The sequence below is a fragment of the Notechis scutatus genome, chromosome 6 (assembly GCF_049901735.1).
Source record: "Notechis scutatus isolate UNSWTSFEM ecotype Mainland chromosome 6, rNotScu1.2, whole genome shotgun sequence".
Classification (NCBI taxonomy): domain Eukaryota; kingdom Metazoa; phylum Chordata; class Lepidosauria; order Squamata; family Elapidae; genus Notechis; species Notechis scutatus.
This window is the reverse complement of record NC_142014.1, coordinates 28,396,663-28,423,493: the sequence shown is the minus strand read 5'-3', so window position 1 is coordinate 28,423,493 and position 26,831 is coordinate 28,396,663. Positions and strand designations below refer to the sequence as shown.

General features: G+C 42.8%; 1 protein-coding gene across 1 annotated transcript in view; it reads right to left on the bottom strand.

Annotated features, from left to right (window-relative positions):
* The window catches only part of DLD (dihydrolipoamide dehydrogenase), a 28,502-nt gene extending 16,017 nt beyond the window's left edge, over positions 1-12,485 (bottom strand). Inside the window, exons 1-5 of the mRNA XM_026677172.2 lie at positions 12,384-12,485; positions 5,365-5,440; positions 5,097-5,176; positions 2,883-2,951; positions 397-466 (exon numbers count right to left, since the gene is read on the bottom strand). Coding sequence (XP_026532957.2) covers positions 397-466; positions 2,883-2,951; positions 5,097-5,176; positions 5,365-5,440; positions 12,384-12,422 — 334 coding nt within the window. The 5' untranslated portion in view covers positions 12,423-12,485. The remainder of the gene's footprint in view (positions 1-396; positions 467-2,882; positions 2,952-5,096; positions 5,177-5,364; positions 5,441-12,383) is intronic.
* Positions 12,486-26,831: the final 14,346 nt, after the last annotated feature.

Below are 26,831 nucleotides of genomic sequence, written 5' to 3'. Positions count from 1 at the left end.
AGGAAAAAGAAATGAAGTAAAGAAGGGAGGGAGGGAAGGGGGGAAGAAAAAGAAGGAGGGAGAGAAGGAAAGAAGTGAGATAGGGAAGGAAGATAGAAATAAAAAAAATATAGATATGTAGGTAGGTAGGTAGGTAGGTAGGTAGGTAGGTAGGTAGATAGATAGATAGATAGATAGATAGATAGATAGATAGATAGATAGATAGATAGATAGATAGATAGAGCTAGAAAGAAGGAAAGTCACCTCACAGGGTTGTTGTTGGGGGGGAAGAGGAGGAGGAAGGAGCATTGTGTGCGTTTGTCACCTTGGATTATTTGTAAAAATAATAAAGGTGGGATACAAACAAGTAAATGGAATAAATTTAGCAGGAATTATATAGTTCTCTGGCATACTCACTTTCGATCCCCCTGCTAGCGAAGTCTTTCCCATGAGCCAAATGGTACAAGTGTGAATTGTTTAACAAGGCCTGTAATATAAAGCAGATTTCGATCAAACACACAAACTATCCAGAAAATGCCTCATTAAAAAAACAAGTGCATTTAAAATAACTAGTCCTATACAGCCAGGTAAAGTGCTTAAAACTCTGATTATGTGTGTTGTTCATAGCTTCAAGGCAGCACTTCCATATTTAATACTAGCTCGATACCCATGCTTCGCTACGAAAATATGTGATTGGGCTTAGTTTTGGGGGAGGAAAATAAGGGGGAAAAAATTCTGCCTCTGCCTACCAGCATCCATTGGTATTCATCTGGCTAGCGTCCTGTCAGTGTGTGAGAGTTGAGGGCTGTTTGGAAACTGAAACAGTATTTCATGTGTGAGCAAGGAGACAGCAAGGAGCCTAGGCGTGGCTTAGCTCAACTGTTCTGTACTAAAGCTGGTTGCTGCTCTGAAACTGAAACTGAAACTCCTCTCCTCTGCTTGTGTTTTGCATTTGGAAGAGATTTCTTTTTAGGTGGGGAGGGAGAGTAGAATTCCTTAGCATCAGAGCGTGTTAATAATAATATAGGAAATATTCTAAATGCTCTGAGGGTCATTTGGAAAAATCCTGTCTTAGTGAGCACCTAGAAGCCAAGAGGCACATACATGGCAAATTTCAAGTTTGTAGGCTTTATGGTTCTGGAGATTTCTTGATGATGCGTGAGTGGTATTTCGCTTTTATATATATAATATTTGAGGTGTCTTGTCTTATCTTATGTAGTCATTCAGTCCACTCAATACTGTCTCTGTACTAAGCTTCTTCACACACATACACCCCATATATTTGGGACTGTAACAAACAGCAAGACGGCTAGCAAATACAACCACAGTGCAACTCATAAACTACAGGTAGGCCTGGATTTACAACAGTCCATTTACTGACTGTTTGAAGTTACCATGGCACTGAAAAAAAAGAGACTTAAAAAAAAGTTTTTCACACTTAACAACCATTGCAGCATCCCCGTGATCAAAATTCAGAGGCTTTGGCAACTGGTTCATATTTATGACAGTCGCAGGGACACACGTGATTCTCCTTTTGCAACCTTCTGACAAGCGAAATCAATGGGGAAGCTGGATTCACTTAACAACCAAGTATGGCAAGAAGACCCGTAAAATGGGACAAACCACACTTCAGAAAATTTCTCATTTAACAGCGTAATTTTTGGGGCTCCATTGTGGTCGTTAAGTGAAGGGCTACCTCTGAGCACTTCACAGCTTCTAAAAGTACCATTTTAACCATCGTTCTTCAAGGAGCAAAATTTTTGATAATTTGTCTCCGATAGGATGGGAAAGACCAGGAGTTAGCAACCCACGGCTCTGGAGCCACATGTGGCTCTTTCATCACTTTGTGTCACTCGTTGGTCCCACACTTTTGAGAGGGGCTTCCCGTTAGGGAGAGGAAAAGCACGACATGCCAGGAGGAGACTCTATGGCAAGGGGTGGGTTTTCTGGTCACTGTTGTGGTCTGCCAGCAGCCTGCGGAGACGGCAGCAGTCAGACAGTGGGGAGGAACATGGGCCAGTCTGGGAGTCTGGGGAGGACTCAGACGAGGGATCTGCATCCGACACAGATATGGGGCCAGGACCATCTGGGAGTTATGTGCTGACTCCGGAGCCTCCAGAATCTGACATCAGTGAGGCAGAGGAACAACAGGAGCCTGTTCCCAGTACGCACATGCACAGAGCTGCCAGAAGGCAAGAGCAGGTAAGACAAAAGGGCGACTCGGGAGTAAGGCTTGGAGGTGATTGGCCCCTCCCATAAGACATAAAGGAGGAGCAAAGGGTCATGAGCCTTTGCAGGAAGCAACTATGCTCATTCTGGTCGGTTTGAAATCTGAAGCTCCGTGTTGATTCTGTGCTCCATTTGGCCTTGTATAGCTAATTGGCAATTTAGTCGTTGGCAGCATTTCAAGAAAGATAAAGGTGCGTGCTTATCAGGAAGGACTTTGGCAGACTTCGGGTGGAATTGTTTGAGACTCATTATGGGCTGTGATTGACTATAATTCACAGCCGTCGAAATAAAAAAAAGGGTTTGGAACTAACATGTGTTTGTTAGTGTCTCAATAAGCCTTGGTCAGAACAGTCACCTCCACAATTGATAGGGCTTTTGGTTAGGACAGGTAAGAAAAAGGACACCGTGCTAGGAAAAGACTCTATGGAGGGGGACCGGACTTCCGGTCGGCAGAGAAAAAAGGATGCTCTGCTAGGAGACTCGATGGTGGGGGAACCAGACTTCTGGTCGGCAGAGAAAAAAGGATGCCCTGCTAGAAGGAGACTCTATGGTGGAGGAACCAGACTTCTGGTCGGCTCCAGAATTGAATTGGGGGGGCCTCCAGTTAGGATCTTTGTGGCTCTTTTTGAGTGTTTAAGGTTGCCGACCCTGGGAAAGACAAATCCCAAACCTACCTTAGAAGGTATGCATCCAACATTCAAACAGGTCCCACCCAGGGTTTCGTTTTTCTCCACACAGGCAGTCTAGGGTTTTAAAAGCAAGAGACTGTTTAGTTTTGCTGCCGAAAATACACTCCTGGGACTTCAGGAGGGGTTAGAAGCATTTTTGCACATAGAAAAACATTCCCTTGCAGCACTGATGAGGTTACCAAGTTTGGTAATGAGACGTCTGAGAGGGAAAAAAAAAATCAGATTTAGAGCATCAAGGATTCCTTAGGAAAAAAAACTTAAGTCCTGCAGTTTTTCCAAAGTAACCACAGGGAATTAAAACTGGATAAAATGGCCAAGGGGGGTTATAAAAAGAAAATAATCTGCCCCGCTTCTATCTCTCGTGTTTCTGAACAAGACTGCTTTCAAACATAATAATTTGAACAGAATTTTTCATACAGAAACCCGGCATCTGGATTCATCTTCTGAGGACAATCCTGTTACAATTGGTCCAGAAACCAACCCCGTGGTAAGATGGGCAGCCAATAAATTTGATTAATCAAATAAGTAAAATTTCCTTTCGGGATGCAATACAACAACACAAAAACTGCATCTGAGTGGCAGAGTTAGACAAGCATTACTGAGGAACTAATTTTCAAAGAGAAAGAGTTTAGTCTAGCTAAGCATTATGGCCCACCAGCGGGCAGCAGAGCTGGCAGCAGACTTGGACAGTGAGGAGGTTGGGGAGGAACATGAGCCCGTCCTGGGGTCTGGGGAAGGCTCTGAGGGCTCTGTGTCAGAGGCAGAGATGTGGCCAGAGCCATCTGACAGTTATCAGCTGACTTCGGAGTCGGGCAGCAGTGAGGCAGAAGAACAGCTGGAGCCTGTTCCTAGTGTGCGCATGCACAGAGCTGCCAGGAGAAGGGAACAATTAAGGAACAAGGGTTGACTCGGAAGTAAAGGCACAGTTGGACAGTGAATGCCACCCACCCCCCATAGGGAACAAAGAGGACCAAAAGGGGAGTGGTGTTTGCAGGAGACAATTAGCTCAATTCATTAGGATGAAGATTTGTTCCTGACTCCTTGCCAAGTAATTGCTACTACAGCATGGCATTTGGAAGATATTGACCCGGCAACTCTCCAAGCCTGATAAAGGTCCGTAGTTGTGAAATCTCATGAAAGACTGTTTGCCGGGACTTTGCTGGAGAGGAATTCACTTTAACCTAAATAAAAGAGGTTTTATCTGGATGAGGAGTCTGCTTCATGATCTTGGGAAGCCTAGGTCAGAACACTAAGTTTGATTGTGGTTTGATTTATCTAGGCCATTTTCTTGGGGAGAGAATGGGCTTGCCCTGCATTTTCTTCTGGCCTGCTTTATCCAATTTCTCATTCTAGTCTACAGCCTTCAAATTCCCTGGTGGTCTCCTGTCCTAATGTTCAAAGTAAAGGCAACCCTAGGAAACCATAATCATATTTCATTCTGACACTAGAAGTCAAATCCAACTAAGGGTGAATGAACATTATTCAATTCTCAGAGTTTCTATTTCAAACGTCTTATAATCTGGGTATCACTGAAGGTCCGTCATATTTAACCACCTCCTACCTGCACGCAAGATGACTAAACTTCCAGTCTTTCACGTGTTGGTAAGAACTTTGGCAAACTTTTCCAAACTACCGTGTTCCCCCCAAAATAAGACCCTGTTTTATTTTTTTTATTATTTTTTTGCCACCAGAAAAGGCACCAGGTCTTATTTTCGGGGGATGTCATCCACTGACTAACCTCACTTGCGTGCGTCACCCCCAGCCTCTTTTTCACTGTCAGAGGCCTTCAGGAACTTCTTCTGCGGTCGTCAAGGCTTTCCTGGAGGCCTCTGCAGTCGATAACAGGGCTCTGGATCGATCCAGAGGTTTGTTCTCAGCTCCAGAGGCCTTCAGGAAAGCCTTGCCAGCTGCAGAAGAAATGGGCCGGCCAGGCAGGTGTCAGGGTGTGCAAGGCCTGGCTACAACTGTTCAAGGTAAGTAGTAGGGCAGCTCCCCCCACCCCCCCATCTCCACCCTAGTTTAATTTTTGTCCCTGCACTCTGGAGTGGGCGGGATCTTAATTAGGGTTTATTTTGTGGGTAGGGCTTATATTGGGCACGCGTGTAAAAACCAAGCTAGGGCTTACTTTCAGGGTGGATCGTAGTTTCGGGGAAACAGGGTATTGAGACATTACCTGGGGATCTTACCATGCTTGCTCACCTTAAAGCCAAGTTGGGCAGCTTTGATGGCAGCAACATAGCCTCCTGGACCAGAGCCGATGACCGTCACATCAGCGTCAACTGGCAAAAAGACACACATAATTTTAGAACAACAAAAGCAGAGAATTTTTTTAAATTAAATATTTAAAGATGGCCAGAAAAAAGAACTCTACCTAAAGGAAGATAAACTCCATCCTGGAAGGAACTATGGATTCAATTAACAAAGAATTCCAATTTTTCCATATAATTCAAAGCTATGTAATATTTACCTTGATCAGCATAAGTTCTCACAGGTCCTGCTGAAATGCTTTGTAAGCCATGCTGGATTCGGCTAAAATGGCCCCTCTAATTTGAGGAAAGAAAAGAAGAATAAGTTTATATGTATGTACATACACACACACACACACACACACATATATATACACATACACACTGCTCAAAAAAATAAAGGGAACACTTAAACAACACAATGTAACTCCAAGACAATCACACTTCTGTGAAATCAAACTGTCCACTTAGGTAGCAACACTGATTGACAATCAATTTCACCTGCTGTTGTGCAAATGGAATAGACAACAGGTGGAAAGCATAGGCAGTTAGCAAGACATCCCCAATAAAAGAGTGGTTCTGCAGGTGGTGACCACAGATCACTTCTCAGTTCCTATGCTTTCTGACTGATTGTTTGGTCACTTTTGAATGCTGGCGGTGCTGTCACTCTAGTGGTAGCATGAGACCGAGTCTACAACCCACACAAGTGGCTCAGGTAGTGCAGCTCATCCAGGATGGCACATCAATGCGAGCTGTGGCAAGAAGGTTTGCTGTGTCTGTCAGCGTAGTGTCCAGAGCATGGAGGCGCTACCAGAAGAGAGGCCAGTACATCAGGAGACGTGGAGGAGGCCGTAGGAGGGCAACAACCCAGCATCAGAACCGCTATCTCCACCTTTGTGCAAGGAGGGACAGGGGGAGCACTGCCAGAGCCCTGCACAATGACCTCCAGCGGGCCACAAATGTGCATGTGGCTGCTCAAACAGTCAGAAACAGACTCCATGAGGGTGGTATGAGGGCCCAAAGTCCACAGGTGGGGGTTGTGCTTACAGCCCAACACCGTGCAGGACGTTTGGCATTTGCCAGAGAAAACCAAGATTGGCAAATTCGCCACTGGCACCCTGTGCTCTTTACAGATGAAAGCAGGTTCACACTGAGCACATGTGACAGACGTGACAGGGTCTGGAGACACCGTGGAGAACGTTCTGCTGCCTGCAACATCCTCCAGCATGACCGGTTTGGCAGTGGGTCAGTAATGGTGTGGGGTGGCATTTCTTTAGGGGGCCGCACAGCCCTCCATGTGCTTGCCAGAGGTAGCCTGACTGCCATTAGGTACCGAGATGAGATCCTCAGACCCTTTGTGAGACCATATGCTGGTGCGGTTGGCCCTGGGTTCCTCCTAATGTAAGACAATGCTAGACCTCATGTGGCTGGAGTGTGTCAGCAGTTCCTTCAAGACGAAGGCATTGATGCTATGGACTGGCCCGCCCGTTCCCCAGACCTGAATCCAATTGAGCACATCTGGGACATCATGTCTTGCTCCATCCACCAACGCCACGTTGCACCACAGACTGGCCAGGAGTTGGGGGATGCTTTAGTCCAGGTGTGGGAGATCCCTCAGGAGACCATCCGCCACCTCATCAGGAGCATGCCCAGGCGTTGTAGGGAGGTCATACAGGCACATGGAGGCCACACACACTACTAAGCCTTATTTTGACTTGTTTTAAGGACATTACATCAAAGTTGGATCAGCCTGTAGTGTTTTCTTCCACTTTAATTTTGAGTGTAACTCCAAATCCAGACCTCCAGGGGTTGCTAAATTTGATTTTCATTGATAATTTTTTTGTGATTTTGTTGTCAGCACATTCAACTATGTTATGAACAAAGTATTTAATAAGAATATTTCATTCATTCAGATCTAGGATGTCTTATTTTGGTACTTACATGTATGGTATTCAGCTTTGTTCGGGTATTTTCCCACATCATTATAGTTGTGCTTTTAAAGTTGTAGTGATGTTTTGGCAGAATCTCATCTGCCATCATCAGGCTTCTGTATTGGGTTCGTCTCTGTGTCAGACTTTCACAGCTGTTTCTGTTTAAAATTTGGGGCTAGCCTACTGCTGTGCCAGAATGGTTTTTTCTTCATCCTGATTGGTTGGGAGTCTTGGTCTGTGTTTATTGGTCTTGGAGTTTGCTGTGTTCTGCTTGACTGGTGTTTCTAATATATTCTGTCTGTTTTGTAGCTTTTTTTGTCTTGATTGGCTGGCAACATTGTGTTCCTGTATTGGAGGCTTTTAGTGCAGCTTGGCTCCAAGTAAATGGACGGCTATCATTTATTAGGAAGCTAGGTTTCATCTGGGTGCCTGGTTGGGGTATGTTTGAGCAGGGGGGAGTCTGTTTGTGCCTAGGTGTTTGCCTGGTTTGTGGTGTGGAGATTTTTTTGTTTGAGAGTGCATGCTTCCAAATAATTGACAGTCTGGTAGAATCATCTCTTCTATTCATGCTTTCAGGTCTTTTTTCAATCTCTATGGCTTCTCTGATAATTCTGTGGCTGGGGTTTTCTACAGTGGCTAGGGTTTTGGTGCCACTGAAGTTGATGCTATGGCCTGTGGCTTTCATGTGTTGGACTAGTGAGGAAGTGTGTTCCAGCTTTTTTACTGCATTTTTGTGTTCATCCAGGTGGGTACTTATTCTTCTATTGGTCTGTCCAATGTATGTGGCAGGGCATGATGCACAGGGGACTTCATATATGCCTTGGTTTTCCAGGTCAATTTTATCTTTGGGGTTTCTAAGGATGGCTGCTGTTTTTCTGTCTGTTTTGAAGGCAGTCTTGATGTGATGCCTGTGTAGTATCTTACTGATTTTGTCTGTAGTACCTCTTATGTAGGGCAGGACAGCTGTTCCATAGGTCTGTTCATCTTCTAGGTCTCCATTAGGTCTCAGTGTGTTTTTGTGGATCAAGCCGGTGATTTTGCTTTTGTGGAAGCCGTTGGCTGTCAGTACTTTAGTCAGGGTGCATAGTTCAGTCTTTATGTGTGTCTTGTTTGCCAGGCGTTTGGTTCTGGTGATTAGTGTTTTGGCCATGGAGTTTATCTGTGCTGGGTGGTGGTGGGATTGGGCATTGAGGTAGCAGTTGGTGTGTGTTTTCTTCTGGTATATAGTGTGTCCTAGTGTGCCATCTGTTTTTTTGTAGATTAGTACATCTAGGAATGGTAGTTGTTTGTTTGTTTCCGTTTCCATGGTGAACTTGATTTTGGGGTGTGTGCTGTTTAGGTGTGTTAGGAAATTGTTTAGGTTTTCTTTTCCATGGGGCCAAATCACAAATGTGTCATCGATGTATCTTAACCATAGTTTGGGTTTGTGGGTGGCATTAGCCAGGGCTCTGGATTCAAATTCTTCCATGAACAGGTTTGCAATGACGGGTGACAGTGGTGATCCCATAGGGGCTCCTTCAATTTGCTTGTATCTTTGTCCTTTGTATATGAAATATGTGTTGGTTAAGCAGTGTTCTACTAGTTCCATGAGGTGTTTAGCTGGTTGGAGATATCCTGGATCCACAACAAAACTCACAAGGCCATTATACCAACATCAACTCCATCAACCAATCAAGAGGCAGCAGCGCAGTCAACCAGCCCAGCACACTAGCCCCCCCCCACCAGTATTTATAGAGAGATGGCAACTCCGATCACACACTGCTTGCACTGGCACGAAGCCGAAAGCACCAGCCTGAGGATGGTGAGTGGGACCTCGCTGAAACGTCGCCAAGATACTCTTAATCTTACACGGGAAAAGACCCGAACACACCTAGACCTATGTATGTATGTATGTATGTATGTATGTATGTATGTATATGTTTTCTTAAGTTTTCGCGGGTATTTATATGTAAGGTATTCAGCTTTGTTTGGGTATTTTCCCACGTCATTATAGTTGTGCTTTTAAAGTTGTAGCGAGATTCTGCCGAAACGTTGCTACAACTTTAAAAGCACAACTATAATGACGTGGGAAAATACCCAAACAAAGCTGAATATGTATGTATGTATGTATATATATATATATGTTTGTTTTCTTAAGTTTTCGCGGTACTTACATGTATGGCCTTCAGCTTTGTTCGGGTATTTTCCCACGTCATAGTAGTGGTGCTTTTAAAGTTGTAGCAGCGTTTCAGCAGAATCTCATCTGCCATCATCAGGCTTCTGTATGGTGTCCGTCTGTGGACACAATACAGAAGCCTGATGATGGCAGATGAGATTCTGCTGAAACGTGCTGCTACAACTTTAAAAGCACCACTACTATGACGTGGGAAAATACCCAACAAAGCTGAAGGCCATATATATGTTTATATGTACATATGTGTGTGTAGATAGATAGATAGATAGATAGATAGATAGATAGATAGATAGATAGATAGAATATAGCAAGGCCCAAAAGATTTTCACTTGTTATACTCTACATTTTTTTATCCTTATCTTTCAGCTGTGGTTTATACATCTACCTTTATTCTTTGCAATTCTTAAATAGGGAAAAAATCTTCAATGTTTGTCTCCCTTGGCATCTAAATTCCCTCAGAAAGAATGACATATCCATACGATGAATTGTGCAAAAACTTGATTCCTGTTTTCTGTATCTTAAGTAATATTTCTGTTTATTACACTCTGCTAAGAGAAAAAATTGGAAATAAAAGCTGAAGTGATTAGCCATTCTTAAGCCTGCTTCTGACTGCAAAGTCTATTATTTGCCAATAAATTTATAAGTCAAAACTTCCTTGACGTTCAGTCCTTGCAATACAACTCAAGGCCACATTCAAATCTGTTTATACAGCAGAAAAATATTATCAAAAAGCTATTATTTCCCACTATCTCAAACATCAGAGAGGCAAATAAAAGATTCCTACAGAAGTCCAGCTTAGTTTAATCACATTATGAAACAATATACTGCACTGAAAAACACTGAATAGCCTTCATTTTTTAAAAAAAAAATTGCAGAACAATCCAATTCTCATAGTTGTGGGGCCTTCATCACTGGAGGTTTTTTTTTAGAAGAGATTGGACAGCCACCTGTCTGAAATACAGGGGGTTGAACTAGAAGACCTCCAAAGGTCCCTTCCGACTCTGTTGTTTTGCTTTTGGCGTAGGAAAAGCAGCTTGGATAGTGTGTCAATTGTTTTGCATAAATTATCTGAATATAATTGAGCTCTACCACAGCTCTATGAACTCTTTCAGCTCCCTTCTGATGGATTAACAGCTTGCTTCCAGAAGTTGTGATCGCTCCCTCCCAGGAGGATTTTAAGAAAAGATAGGACAGCCATTTGTTGGGAATGGTATAAGTCAGGGGTCTTCAAACTTGACAGCTTGAAGACTTATGGACTTCAACTCCCAGAATTCCTCCTCCAGTCATGTTAGCTCAGGAATTCTGGGAGTTGAAGTTCACAAGTCTTAACCTTGCCAAGATTGAAGACCCTTCCTGCTAGAGAAGTGGGTTGGCCAACCTTTTGGACCTCAGGGATCACCAAACTCATAATTTTAAATCCCGGGGACCACTAATATGACTTTTGACTGACAGTGGCTTGCTGGTGTTGGTAAGAAAGAGAGAGAGAGAGAGAGAGGAGGGAGGGAGGGAGGGAGGGGGAGAGAAAGAGAGAGGGGGAGAGAAAGAGAGGGAGGGAGGGAGAAAGAGAGGGGGAAAGAGAGGGAGGGAGGGAGAGAGAGGTGGAAAGGGAGAGAGAGGGGGAGAGAAAGGGAGGGAGGGATGGGGGAAGGGAAAGAGAGAAAGGGAGGGAGGGAGGGAGAGAGGGGGGAAGGAAGAGGGGGGGACTTCTAATCTCCCTCTCGTACACACACACAAACCACAGAGGCAGGGGTGGGATTCAAATTTCTTAACAACTGGTTCTGTGGGTGTGGCCTAATTTGTGGGTGTGGCTTGGTGGTCATGTGACTAGCTGGGCATGGCTTGTATGTAAATATTATAAATATTTATGTAAATATTGAATTATTTATTTTAAAAAAGAGCAACTTTTACCCAAAAGAAGGCAAAGAAGGCAGGCAGATTGAGTTGCTCACAGAATCACAGATTCAACTCAGAGATCTATCTTTCTGCCATCGGCTACCTGTCTGTCACATAAAGTTTCCTTGCAAGCAAACTCATAAAATTTGCTAGCATGCAAACTCAACAAAATTAACTCACAACACACCATGTATGTAAATATTGAATTTTTTATAATAAAAAAGAGCAACTTTTACCCAAAATCAGGCAAAGCAGGCAGGCAGATTGAGTTGCTCCCAGAATCACAGATTCATTCAGAGATCTATCTTTCTGCCATCGGCTACCTGAGTCTGCAACTGAATAATACAACCTTCAGTCCTAAGGGAGGTTCGGCTGTGCTTAAAAGCACAGCCGAAGATCTAAAGACTAGCTAGAAAGCAAGAAATCCAACCATTTCCTGCTTTCTAGCTAAATCTCCTGGCACAGAAGAACAGCTGATGGTCAGAAAAAGGAAAAATAGCAACAGTAGGCATGTTTGCCAGGTAAGGAGTGAGTGGGAAGAGTTCCCACGGGCCTTGTGTTCCTGTGCAGCCTGAATTACTTGCTTTGGGGGGTGCTCTGGGGGTGACATTTCTCTGTGGACCACCAAAATTTTGTCCAGTTGGCGACCACTGGACTAGAAGACCTCCAAGGTCCCTTCCAGCTCTATTCTAATTGATTGATTGCAGAAGTTGTGGGTGCTCCATCCCTGGAGGCTTTGAAGAAAAGACCGGAGGGCCACTTATCTGCCACAGGGCCTCCTGCTTGAGGGGCGGGGTGGACTAGAAGACCTCTAAGGTCCCTCCCAGCTGTTTCCTCTGCCATGCTGGTTGGGGAGTTCTGGGAGCTAAAATCCCAGAACTTTTAAGTCTCCAAGACCGGACAGTCCTTGTATCCACCTTGCACCCCCGTGTCGCCCCCCCACTTTCTGCAAAGAGGCGCCCGCGGGCCACCCAGTCCTGCCTCTTATTTGCACACGTGTCAAATCCACGTCTGAACCCTCAACCCGAGCCGCCCCCCACCCCCGGTCTGGATGAGTCCGCTCTGCAGGGCTCCAAGGGAGCCCACCCGCCCGGGTTCAGCGGGCTTTGCAGAGCCAGCCAGCCCCACACGCGTCCCACGGCCCCGAGGGGACGTGGGTGGGGCGGGAGCGCAGGCCGCGAGCCCCGCGGCTTCTCCATCTTCCCCACCACCACCACCCTGGCCGGGCCCCCGTTGGCGCTACCTGGGCGAGGGCGCAGCAGACGCGGCTCCAGCTTTGCATGGCGGTGGCGGTGGCGGTGGCAGCAACACCCCCCACCCGGCAGCGGCGCACCAAGGACGCCCCGGAGGACTCGCGCAGGCGCGGTAGTGGGAGAGGGCGGGGCCAGGGGGGCGGGGGCGGGCTCAGACCGGAAGGAGGAAGTATGAGAGGGTGGGGCTTCCTTTTTCTCCTCCAACCTCCTCCTTCTTCCTCCCTTCTTTCCTTCCTTCCTCCTCCCCCCTTCTTCCCTTTTATCTCTTTTCTTCTCTTTGTCCCCTTCCTCCCTTCTTTCTCCTTGTCCTCCATCCTTCCCCTTCTTCCCTTCTTTTCTTCTTTCCTCCTCCTCCTCCTTCTTTCCTGTTATCTCTTTTCTTCCCTTTGTCCTCCTTCCCCTTCTTCCTTCCCCTTCTTTCCTTCCCTTTCTTTCCTTCCTCCTCCCCCTTCTTCCCTTTTATCTCTTTTCTTATCTTTGTCCTCTTCCTTCCTCCATTCTTTCTCCTTGTCCTCCATCCTTCCCCTTCTCTCCTTCTTTTCTTCTTTTCCTCCTCCCTCCTTCTTTTCTGTTATCTCTTTCTTTTCTTCCCTTTGTCCTCTTTCCCCTTCCCTTCCTTCCTCCTCTCTCCTTTCCTTTTCTCTCTTTATTTTCTTCTCTTTGTCCCCTTTCCTTCCTTTCTTCCTCCCTCCCACCTTGTTCCTTCCTTTCCTTCCTTCTGTCCTTCCTTCCACCTCCTCCTTGCCCTTCTTCCTTCCTTTCCTTCGTTCCTTCTGTCCTTCCTTTCCCCTCCTTCCTTCCACCTTCTCTATCTTCCTTCCTTCTTTCCTTCCTTCCCCTCATCTTCCTTCCTTCCTTTTCTTCCTTCTTCCCTCCTTCTTTCAGTTCCTCCCTCCCTCCCTTCCTCCTTGTCCTCCCTTCCTTTCACCTCTTTTTCCTCTTCCTCCTCCTAGCAAATTTTCTATTTTTTTAACCACCCCAAACAGATTTCTTTTCACAAATGAAGGCAAATATACATGTCCCAAGATAATGTTGCAGGATCCAATCTTGACTGTTTCCTAGTATGATTTGATTGCTTAGTGTACCCTATGACGATCATTAAGTGTTGTACCTGATGATTCTTGACTCTTGACGAATGTATCTTTTCTTTTTATGTACACTGAGAGCATTTGCACCAAGACAAATTCCTTTGTGTCCAATCACACTTGGCCAATAAAGAATTCTATTCTATTACTATTTCCGAATTATAGATCACTTCATCAGATGAGTGGAGTAGCTAAACGGCTGAAAGATTTAAATGGAGATGAGGATGAAAAGAAGGAAGGAAGAATAGTTATGGAGCTGCAAAATAAACATAGAACAGATTACAAATACATTATCAATTAACAATTACAATAAAATCCATTGTGTTTATTAAGACCTTCGGAGATAATATGAAACCTTTTGATGTACATGAGTTTAGCAGTCTTTTGCTTGATTGTTCCAGAATACTTTGAAATCTGTTTCAAAGTGTCAAATGCTCTATGATTTTGTCCTCCTTTTGAATCCTTTGTATCCCTTAATTATTTTGTACAATAAAGCCAGATCTATATTTTTATACCTTAACTACATGTTAACACTTAATAGTGTAAGATGCCATCTTCCACAAGAGGGCACTGCTTGCTTGTTTCCAATCCTATTTTCTTTCTCCTATTTTAAGAACTGGTGAAATTATGATGCCTTTCATTTTTACAGCCAAAATAGCCACATAATGGAGGGTCTCAAGCCACTTAGGGAAATCCTGGATGACCCTTCTGGTAAACAAGCATAGGGTTCTTCTCCATAGCTTAATTTAAGTGTTTTCCTTCAGACTCTCAACAAGTTTAAAACCAGTTCGGCATAGATTTTGCTGTACCTGTTGCCAAATTCCAACGGTGCTTCAGACTTCTGGCCAGATGAAGAGAAGTCCTGATTTTCCCCATAGGGAAAATCCTTCAAGATAGTCCAGACAAGAAACCAGAACCATGATTATTGATGATAAACCATGATTTAGTAAAGGTAAAGGTTCCCCTTGCACATAAGTGCTAGTCGTTTCTGGCTCTAGGGGGTGGTGCTCATCTCCTTTACAAAGTCGAAGAAGAGCCAGCGCTGTCCGAAGACGTCTCCGTGGTCATGTGGCTGGCAGGATTAAATGCAGAAGGCGCACAGAACGCTGTTACCTTCCCACCAAATGGGTCCCTATTTTTCTACATGCATTTTTTATGTGCTTTCGAACTGCTAGGTTGGCAGAAGCTGGACCAAGTAACGGGAGCTCACTCTGTTAACAGAGCACTAGGGATTCGAGCCACCGAACTGCCGATTTTTCTGATCGACAAGCTCAGCGTCTTAAGCCACCGTACCACTGTGTCTTTACTGTAAAGTTACCAGAACAAAATCACACAAGCCCAAAAGCACATTACTTTCCAGAAAACAAAGGAGGCTCCTTCCTTCCTCAAACACTTCCCACACCCCAACCCTAACAACCATGTCCCTAATTTAACAACTGCAATGATTCACTTAATAACCGGGGCAAGAAACATCGTAAAATGGGGTGAAAAGCCACTTCAGAAAAGTCTGACTTAGTGACAGAATTTGGTGTCTCAATTAACTAATTTGAGATGTCAGGTTTCCAAGTGATGAAATCCATTTTAAAAAGAAAAAATACTGCCTGTAATCCACGTTTTCTTTTCAGAAGAAGGAAAACTTCCCAAGTTATATTTAACATATTTTAAAGGAATGTTCAATTTTTAACTCAAGCTGCTTTCCTACCATTCAGACAGAGTCTGAATCATACCCGATCATTTCCATTTTTATGATCCTGTTATGATGGCGGAATCTTGGGCTATACACCATTTTCAACTATTTTTTTATGAGTTGATCCTGGGTGAATCTGTTTTACAGCCTGCCCTGCCAAGGAGGGACAGAGGCTGATCCAATTCCACACTTATCATCCATTCCACCACAGATATGAACCCTTGAGCGATATGGTATCTCAAAGATAAAAAGCAAAAAGTCTGAACTTTGCCTGAGATGCACACGAAGTGCCACCTAAATGCTACAAGAATAAGAATTTGTAGTGCTTTCCCTTATTCTCTGGTATCGGAAAGTACCAGAAGAAGAAATTCTCATTCAGGTAGTCCTTGACTTACAACAGTTCATTTAGTGACCATTCAAAGGGCACTGAAAAAAGTGACTTATGACCGTTTTGCACACAACCGTTGCAGCATTCCCATGGTCATGTGATCAAAATTCAGCTGCTTAGAAATTGACTCATATTTATGACGGTCCCAGGCAGGGGTGGGATTCTACCGGTTTGGATCGGTTCTATAGAAGCGGTTGTTATGATTCTATTCAGTTTGGAGAACCAGCAAATTGTGCCCATGGCTGACCCTGCCCCTTTCTGCCCACCCGGTCAGTATTTATCGTGCATGTGCGACATCGTGCGCATGCGTGACATCACTGACTGCATTCTCCCTTGCCCAGTCACTCCTTAAGGTTTTTTTCTTCTGACGATCAGCTGTTCCAATGATCAGCTGTGCCAGGACCCCCCTCGCTGTCTTACTGCTTCACCTAGGAGGCTTCCCTGAGGCCCAGAAGACAAAAAAAGCGGGGGAGGTGTTTGCTGCAAAAAGAAGAAGAAGCCATACCCACCCAGTCACATGGCCACGCCCACCTAGCCATGCCCACAGAACCAGTAGTTAAAATTTTGGAACCCCACGTCTGGTCCTGGGGTCATGGGAACCTCTCTTGCAACCTTCTTCTGACAAGCAAAGTCAATGGGGAAGCCACATTCACTTAACAGATGTGTGACTCATTGAACAACTGCAATGATTCACTTAACGTCTGTGGCAAGAAACATTATAAAAGGGGGGCAAAAATCACTTTAACAAATGTCTGACTTAGCAACAGAAATTTTGTGCTTGATTCTGGTCATAAGATGAGGACTGGACTAGACTAGACTAGAACAGAGCAGAACAGCACAGCACAGCACAGCACAGAACAGAACAGAATATATGGCCTGGACTGGACTGGCCTGGACTGGCCTGGAATGGAATGGACCGGACCGGACCAAACCGGAATGGACTGGACTGGACTGGATTGGACTGGAATAGAACGGACTGGAATGGAATGGAATGGAATGGAATGGAATGGACCGGAATGGAATGGAATGGAATGGACTGGAACGGAACAGAATGGAACGGAACGGAACAGAACAGAATGGAATAGAATGGAATGGAATGGAATGGAATGGACCGGAACAGAACGGAACGGAACGGAACAGAACAGAACGGAATAGAATGGAATGGAATGGAATGGACTGGAATGGAATGGAATGGAATGGACTAGACTAGACTAGACTAGAATAGGGAATAGGGAATAGGGAATAGGGAATAGGAATGGAATAGGAATGGAATGGAATGGAATGGAATAGAATATAGACTAGACTAGAACAGAACAGAACAGAACAGAACAGAACAGAATAACAGAGTTGGAAGGGACCTTGGAGGTCTTCTAGTCCAACCCCTTGCTTAGGTAGGAAACTCTACACCATTTCACAAACATGGCTTTCCAGTCTGTTCAAAAACTTCCAGTGTTGGAGCATTCACAAATTCTAGAGGCAAGCTGCTCTACTGTTTCACTGTAGTTCTAACTGTCAGGAAATTCCTCCTTAGTTCTAGGTTGCTTCTCTCCTTGATTAATTTCCACAATTCCAAAGGCCTGGTGGCTTTACTAGAGTAGCTTACTATGTAATCATCAGAATATGTAATACTAGCTGGATACCTGTGCTTCGCTACAAAACTATGTGGTGGGGCTTAGTTTTGGGGGAGGAAAATAGGGGGGGGGAATATTCTGCCTCTGCCTACCAGCATCCATCTGAATTCATCTGGCTAGCATCCTGTCAGTATGTGAGAGAGTTGAGGGCTGTTTGGAAACTGAAACAGTATTTGCTGTGTGAGCAAGAAGGAGACAGCAAGGAGCCTGGACGTAGGTTAGCTCAACTGTTCTGTACTAAAGCTGCCTGGTGCTGTGAAACTGAAACTGAAACTCCTCTCCTCTGCTTGTGTTTGGCCTTTGGAACAGATTTCTTTTCAGGTGGGGAGGAGGAGTAGCATCAGAGTGTGTTAATAATAAATGTAATATAGGAAATACTAATGCTCTGATGGTCATTTGGAAAAATCCTTTCTTAATGAGCACCTTGAAGCCAAGAGGAAGATACGTGCCAAATTTCAAGTTTGTAGGCTTTACAGTTCTGGGGATTTTGTGATGATGTGTGAATGGTATTTTGCTTTTATATATAAATATAAATTTTATACTGTATATGTATATATGTGTGTGTGTGTGTGTATGTAATGTATATGTATATGAATATATGTATGTATATAAAATACACACACACATACATACACACATTAATAATAAAGGGCTATTTTGATTTAACCATAAATTTAGCAGGGGAGAGAAGCCTTTAAAAGCCCTTTGCCCTTTGCTATTTTTAGCAGCTATTTTTAGCAAGCATATAAGTAAATGCAACTAAGCTAGCATTGATTGGGTGTTTCATCTTGTTTGACTCTCACTGAAACTACAACTAAATTGGCTTTGTCTTTTCAATTACCTTCTCTCCAGATTTCAGATTGATTTCTTCCTGCTGACATCCACATTCCTTTCTCATTTGACACAATGAAGCCGAAGAGGTCCCAGTGGCACCGAGGCTGGGCGGCACCGAGGCTGGGCAGTGGTAACCAATCCACAAATTTTAGCAGACAATTAGCGTTAATCATTATTTCTCCACTGGCGAGATCAATAAGCCCAGAAGACCAAGCAATGCCTTCACTTCATCCTCCATCCGTCAACTTAGCTCTCAGTTTCTGCCAATGGAGGTTTTTAAGAAGAGACAGAACAGCAATTTGTCCAGAATGGCATAGTCTCCTGCTCAACAGGTGTTCTGACCCAAACCCTTTTCCAATAAAACAAACACGAACCAAATGGAACAGAAACCTTTTAATGAGTCTTATGAATCCCCAGTTAAAAGGTTGCTGCAAACTAATTAACTTTGATAAGCACAAACCTTGCCAAAACTGTATGAGACTGCCAAGAATCACAGATAAGAAATATTTCACAACACAAGAGTCCTCAAATACCAACTTAAAATACTGTAATGTCCCCAAGACTGAGTTTCAAAACATCTTTGCTTCTCGCAAAGAACGTTTGCTTCACAGCTGGCTTTCATCTTCTTGAAGGAGGGGGCCATTACCTTGCAGCCTTACTCCCGAGTCGCCCGTGCTGTTGCAGCTGCTCTTTCCTGAGAGCAATCCTGCGCACATACGCACTTGGCACAGGCTCCTTGGGAACCTCCTCATCACTGCTGCCAGCCCACACAACCTCTGAAGGCAGCAGTCCACTCCCTAATGGTCCTGGCCCCTCATCTGAGTCCTCGCTCTCCTCAGCCCTCCACACACCTGTTGCCAGCTAACCACAACAAGCAGGGGGGTTGGACTAGAAGACCTCCAAGGTCCCTTCCAACTTGGTTATTCTATGTTCCAATTTATGAAATATAAGTTGGTAACCTAACAAAATGAAATTCGATGTAGAAAAATGTAAGGTTTTACCCTTAGGTGAGAAAAACCAAATGTACAGGCACAGACTAGGTCAGAGGTCTCCAAACTTGGCAACTTTAAGACTCCCAGAATTCTCCAGCCAGCATATTCAGGGAGTTGAAGTCCACAAGTCTTAAAGTTGCCAAGTTTGGGGACCCCTGGACTAGCTGAAACTCGGCTCAACAGCAGTAACTGCAAGAGGGATCTTGGAGTCCTAGTGGGCGATAGATATGATAAATATGGACCCCCAAAATGTCAATGCAATCCTAGGCTGGACTAACAGAGGGATAGAATCAAGATCTCGTGAAGTGTTAATACCACTTTAGAAGGCTTTGTTAAGGCCACACGTGGAATACTGCATCCAGTTTTGGTCGCCACGATGTAAAAAAAGATGCTGAGACTCTGGAAAGAGTGCAGAGAAGAGCAACCAAAAGGATAAAGGGACTAGAGGCTAAAACTTATGAAGAACGGCTGCAAGAATTGGTAATGTCTAGTGTAATGAAAAGAAGAACCGGGCTGATATGATAAGCAGAGTCCCAATATTTGAGGGGCTTCGAGCACAAAGCACACAGCCCTTATAAGCAGCATTCCTGAATAACGGGGAAGGAGCATCCTATAACCTTTTCAGCTGAGTTCTGCAAATGGGTAGCCCAAGGCCTGGATTTTTGGCGTAGGAAAAGAAGCTGGGATGCAGCATCATCCTTTTGAAGAAATTATGTCAATATCATTTAACTCTACCCCAGCAGATCGGAATGCAAGATTGCCACATAAAGTCTTGCAAAGCGCACAAGACTTCGCTATTGTCATTTCCAGTTATTTGAAGGTCCCCGTTGCCATTATCAGCTGGAGTTCCCCAAAAATTACGAGATTGGGTTATTTGAGAACGCGGGTTGTTGAAAAAATAAACCTTCCTAAACACGGCGTGGCAGCGGCCTGGCAGAGCTGTGGAAGTAGACGTCACGCCGCTACTAAACGTAGGGAAGATTAGCGTAAGTTGTCCTATGTGTAGAATCTGTCCATTTTACCACTAATCAATTGAGCAAGAAGGAATAGATAATTTCGAGTACAAGTCCCCACCAAGTAACAGCAAACATTAAGGAGTAGAAAAAAATTTCCACTGTACTCTACATTAGCACGCAAAGAAGCATTTAGCATTTTAACTGAAAATAATCTCAGATTTTTCAAGCTATTTCGGTGTCCGGACTCTTTAAAAGAAATCACAAACTCTTTTCTTCTCCTTTTTGGCAATTTTAACACTATTGTAATACTGGTATGTCTTCGACTTACGGCCACAATGGAGTCCAAAATTTCTGTAGCTAAGTGAGATCTTTGTGAAGTGAGCTTTGCTCCTTTTTACGACCTACTTTTTTGGCCTCTGTTGTTAAGTGAATCACTGCAGTTGGTAAATTTATAACCCGGTTGTTAAGTGAATCTGGCTTCCCCATATGAACCAATGGCCAAGCTTCTGAATTTCAATCACGTGATCGTGGGGGTGTTTGCAATGGTCGTAAGTGTGAAAAACGGTCGTAAGTCATTTTTTTCAGCACCGTTATAACTTTGTTTTTTTTAATAATCTTTATTAGTCTTTTATAACTTTATAAAACAAACAAACAAAAAGTACAAATATCTTAACTTCAACAGTTTGTGGCATTCATCTTATACTACTATTTTGTGGATTATTTATAAATATATACAATTTATGTGAATGTAAACCTTGGGTTATATGTTGCTTATCATTAATTTTTTCATCACCCATTTTTCTATCTTTGCTCAATCCAGTCATACCATTTTTCCCAAGTCTTATAATACTCGGTCTCCTCTTTCTCTTGTAACATCAGAGTTAATTTATCCATCTCAGCACAAATCATTAGTTTTTGATTGATCATTTCATCTGGTGGTATACATGTATGTTTCCAGCACTGGACATAAGCAATTCTGGCTGCAGTTAGAATATGTAATACTATATATTTTATATTTCTTCCGTATTTCTTTTTGAATATCCCCAATAAAAATAATTCCGGTTCTAGTTCTGTTGGTTCATTAATAATCTCTTGCAACCATTGTTAATTTTTAAACAATATTTTTGGGTCTCCAGGCAGGACCACCACATGTGGTAGAATGTACCTTTATTCTTTTTGCACTTCCAACATGCCGGATTCATGTTGGGATACATTTTTGCACTCAAGCCTTGTGGACGCTCAGACTCTCTTAGTTTGTGTTTGGAGACTCTTTGTGTTTGAAATATTTCTTGGCAACTTTACCTCATGTTCTTGGCAGCCTTGCACAACCTTGGCAAGGCTCGTTCTTATCAGAGACAATTAGTTTGAAACAGCCTTTTAACCGGGAAGGAACAGGATTTGTAAAGAAACATTAAAAGTTTGTGCTGTTGGAGACTTCCGGTTGCAAGGCTTTGGTGGTGGCAGGAATCTGTGACTCTGCGGGTCCCTGCTGCGCTCGCTGCTGAAGTACCCCCGATCTGATTGGATTTGGGGGTTGTCGTTACCCTGGAGGGGTAACGGAAGATAGAGGAGATCCGGATAGGGGTCTGGGGACATCGCAACCCCTTTCCCCAGCCGGCTAGACTCCTTTTTCCAGAGGCGGTGGAGCGGCGGTCAGTAATGGCCGCCACAAAGAAATCTACAACCGGACAAGATTTGTGCAGGAGGAAGAATTAGAAAGTGAAAGTTTTTCTGGCTGAACTGGGACATTAAGACTCATTTAAATACCCTGGAAATCTGACTTTTTCAACGATATATTGTTTCCAAAGGAGGCTGTCGAGCGGCGAACGAAAGATCTAAAAGGGAAAGTTCACTCTCCTTCCTTACGGGGATAGCAAATGGACACTGAAAAACCTGCTTTTCTACAGAAGGTAAAAACCAAAAGCTCTTTGTTATAAGTGGGAAGGGAGAGGACTAAAAAAAAATTTTTTTTTATTAAGACTTTGTTGGAGGAGACGCCTTGAAGATTATAAGCACAGAAATTCATTGTAACAAGGCTTTAAAATACATTTTGAGACTTGTAATTGACACTGCCCCAGGAGGAGAAAGTGCAAAGGGAAGAAGATGAAATATTTCGTGTCTGTTTGGATTGCTTGATGACTTTGGGACGTTTGGAAATTATTCTAAGATTAAAAACATTTGGGTTGTTTTAAAAAAGAAAGAAAAATGGCATTATCCGTGGATGAATTAAAAATGGAATTTGAAAAATTAAAGGAAGAAGGACAAGAAGGCAAGGGCTCTCTGGAAGCTACCCTCCACTTTTTAGAAATGGCGATTTCTACCTACCAGCAAATACAACAAGATGTTTGGGAGGAAGAGGAAGAAGAAGAAGAAGAAGCCATCTTCTATGGACAAAAAGTTTTAATTAAGAAAGAAAATAAGAGGGGAAGGAAAATGGAGAATTTAAAACTTAAGAAAACAACCAAGAAAGAGAAAAATAAGGTGAAAAATCGATATAATGTCAGAAAGCAACAGAAAAGAGGAATACAACAGAGAGGGGAAGTTAAAAAGGCGAAGGTTAGGAGATGGGAGGGTAAAACGGCTAGATCGGAGAAGAAAGGAAGGGGGAAAGGGGAAAAAAGCCACAAAGGCTTGAAACGAGATGCAAAAAAGCAGATTTTTTTCAGAGACAAAGGGTAAAGTATAATTATTTTTTAAAAAAAAGATTCTGCAAAAGTACACAAGATAGCATTGTAGTATTTGTATTTGAAATAGTAAATTGGAATATTATAAGATTTAAAAATATTTAAACATTAAAATGCTTAATAATGATAGACTTTAACATTTAACAAAATATAAGGGAATGTGTAAAACGTTTAAGTTTTGGCTATAGAGTTTATTTTGCTATTGCCTAAATGTTATTATTAATCTATTACTTTATTTTCCCATTTATAATAATGTATTAAGCAGAATTTGAATGGAAATTATATACTTAATTATATTATAAACTTATTATTTTCTTATATTAAAATGTAACATGTAGAATGTACTACGCAGAATCAGAATGGAAATTATGCATTATTTAAATTGTCAAATTTAGGGGAAAGATAGAAAGGCGCCATACTTCAATTAGTGATTACAGGGGAAATTTTTTGTTAAAGAGAAGAGATAAATAGATAATTGAAAAAGAACGGACAAAAGATACAAGTATAATGATCTAAATTAAGATTAAATAAACAAAATATAATTAAGAGAATGAAAAGAGGGAGAAGTTTATATAGAAAATATAGAATGGTAAATAAGATAAGTAATGGTATATAAGGTGAGCATGAATTTGATTTAGGTCTGTTAAAAAAAGATGTAACCCGGGGATAGGCCACTTTCCAAAAGGATGTTTTATGTTTTGTGTTTTGGGCATTTATGTTTGACTGAGAATGAATAAAGCCTAGGAGGAATATCACTAAAGAGAGAAACAACGAGAAATTTGGAAAAGATATGTATGTGCTTAAATGATAATTGGGAACTATGTTGTATAAAACAATGTTCATTTGTTTTCTCAAAACTTATATGTAGCTTTTAGAAAGGAGGTTTTATGTTTTTATGTTTTATGTTTTGTTGGTCTTTGAAAATTAAATAATGAAATTGTAAATAAGGCAGATGGATACAATGAAAATATATAATTCAAGTTAAAAGAAATATAATTGAATAGAAGGAAAGGGAGGAATAAAGAGAAGTTGGGAAAAGATATGAAGTTGAACAGATAGGATAAATATATATATTAAATTGTGCTTGTATGGAAATATGATAATTTGGAATTATTTGGTTTTTAAATAAGATGCCTTATTTGTTTTTTCCAGAAAATATTTTTTATGTTTCTATATTCTATGTTTTGTTTGTTTGTGTATTGGTTTCAAAAATTAATAAAACTTGACTTAACGATGGCAGTGATCCGCTTAACAATGGTGGCAGGTCATAAAATGGTCGTAAAATGGAGCAAAACTCGCTTGACAAGGGACTCGCTTAGCAACAGAAATACTGGGTTCAACCGTGGTCATACGCTGAGGACTGCCTTCTGGCCCAGAAGTGGTTTAACTCTGATTTACCTCACGGAAGCCGTGCTGTGCTTGACTTATTTTGGAGCGTGTTTTCCTCATGAAGGGTTGCATCACGCTCCCAGAGGAATGGCGAGAATCCCAAAGGACATTGCCTGGTTGTATAAAGTTCAATGCCGAATCTGAAGACGGGGTTTATAATACATGATAATAAAACAACAACCAGTTTTATATATACTCTGGAGTCCACCCAAAAAGTATCACATATATTAATCCGTTTCAACTCAAGTTTTGAATGGGAATTTTCCTAGCCTCATTCCTAGCTTTGTCTTTCGTTTGTAACTCTCATGCGTTTCCCCGTCTCTTCCTCCAACCTTTCGCATTTCAACCTCTGTCCTCTCTCTTTCTTTCTCTCCCTCTCCCTCTCCCTTCCTCCCTCTCTCTCTTTTTCTCTCCCTCTCTCTCTCTCCGCTTTCTCTCCCTCTTTCTCTCCCTCTTTCTCTCCCCTCTCCTTCTCCCCCTCTCTCTATTTCTCTCCCTCTCTCCCCATCTCTCTTTCTCTCCTCTCTTTCTCTCCTCTCTCTCTTTCTCTCCCTCCCTCTCTCTCTCCCTCCCTCTCTCCTCCCTCTCTTTCTCTCCCTCCCTCTCTCCCTCCCTCCTTCTCTCCCCCTCTTTCTCTCCCTCTCTCCCCTCTCTCTTTCTCTCCTCTCTCTCTCTCTTTCTCTCCCTTTCTCTCTCCCTCCCTCTCTCCCCTTCTCTTTCTCTCCCTCTCTCCCCCTCTCTCTTTCTCTCCCCTCTCTCTCTCCCCCTCCCTCTCTCCCTCCCTCCCTCTATCCCCCTCTCTCTTTCTCTCCCTCTCCCCCTCTCCCCTCTCTCTTCTCTCTCCCCCTCTCTCTCTTTCTCTCCCTTTCTCTCCCTCCCTCCCTCTCTCCCCCTCTCTCTTTCTCCCTCTCTTTCAAGAAAAATTAAGGACAATGAGTTAAAACAACTGTACCATGTGTAATGATAGACAGGACCAAGTGCCCTCCAGCTGTAATATCTTATTTGAATAAAGGGTTGTTCAGGACTGCCTTCTGGCCCAGAAGTGGTTTAACTCTGATTTACCTCACGGAAGCCGTGCTGTGCTTGACTTATTTTGGAGCGTGTTTTCCTCATGAGGGGTTGCATAACGCTCCCAGAGGAATGGCGAGAATCCCAAAGGACATTGCCTGGTTGTATAAAGTTCAATGCCGAATCTGAAGACGGGGTTTATAATACATGATAATAAAACAACAACCAGTTTTATATACACTCTGAAGTCCACCCAAAAAGTATCATATATATTAATCTGTTTCAACTCAAGTTTTGAATGGGAATTTTCCTAGCCTCATTCCTAGCTTTGTCTTTCGTTTGTAACTCTCATGCGTTTCCCCGTCTCTTCCTCCAACCTTTCTCATTTCAACCTCTGTCCTCTCTCTTTCTTTCTCTCCCTCTCCCTCTCCCTTCCTCCCTCTCTCTCTTTCTCCCTCCCTCTCTCTATTTTTCTCTTCCCCCCCCCCCCTCTCTCCGCTTTCTCTCCCTCTTTCTCTCCCCCTCTCCTTCTCCCCTCTCTATTTCTCTTCCTCTCTCCCCATCTCTTTCTCCCCATCTCTTTCTCTCCCTCCTGCTCTCTCTTCCTCCCTCTCTCCTCCCTCTCTTTCTCTCCTCTCTCTCTTTCTCTCCCTCCCTCTCTCCCTCCCTCCCTCTCTCCCCTCTCTCTTTCTCTCCCTCTCTCCTCCTCTCTCTTTCTCTCCTCTCTCTCTCTCTTTCTCTCCCTTTCTCTCCCTCCCTCCCTCTCTCTCTCCCCCTCTCTCTTTCTCGCTCTCTTTCAAGAAAAATTAAGGACAAAGAGTTAAAACAACTGTACCATGTGTAATGATGGACAGGACCAAGTGCCCTCCAGCTGTAATATCTTATTTGAATAAAGGGTTGTTCATTTATTCGTTTTACTATTATTATTTCTTAACCCTTTTGAAATAAAGCACCATCTTAAATAGCATTAACTCTCCAGAAAGAAGCAGTTGTGGTATTTGCAGCATCCCCATAATCAGATGCTTGGCAACTGACTCACATTTATGACAGTTGTAGTTCATGTGAAGATTCATTTGATCTCCTTTTGCAATCTTCTGACAAGCAAAGCCAATGGGGAAGCCAGATTCACTTAACGACTGGGTTACTAACTTCTCAACTACGGTGATTCCCTTAAAAACATTGGCAAGAAAACTTGTAAAATGGGGCAAAATTTACTTAACAACTATCTCGCTTAGCAACAGAAATGTTGGGCTAAACTGTGGTCATCACTTGAGGACTACCTGTACTCTAAAAAAAAAAGGCTGGTGTTGCAGCAGTTTGCATGTTATGTGTGCATGCAACTATCCCTATTGTCATGAATTATTGGGCAATCCTCATGTTTGGAAGAACTAAGGAGAAATTTCCTGAAAGTAAGAACAACCAACCAGTGGAACAGCTGGAATGGAATAGAATAGAACAGAACAGAAAAGGAAAAAGATAAGTATAAGAATAGAAATAGAATAGAAATACAAATGCAAATGGAATGGAATAGAATGGAATAGAATAGGAAAAGAAAAATAATAATTATAAGAATAGAAATGGAAATGGAAATGAAAGGAATAGAAAGAGTGGAGTGGAGTGGAGTGGAGTGGAGTGGAGTAGAGTAGAGTAGAGTAGAGTAGAGTAGAGTAGAACAAAAAAAGAAAAAATAAGAATAGAAATAGAAATATGAATGGAATGGAATGGAATAGAATAGGAAAAGAAAAATAATAATTATAAGAGTAGAAATGGAAATGGAAATGAAA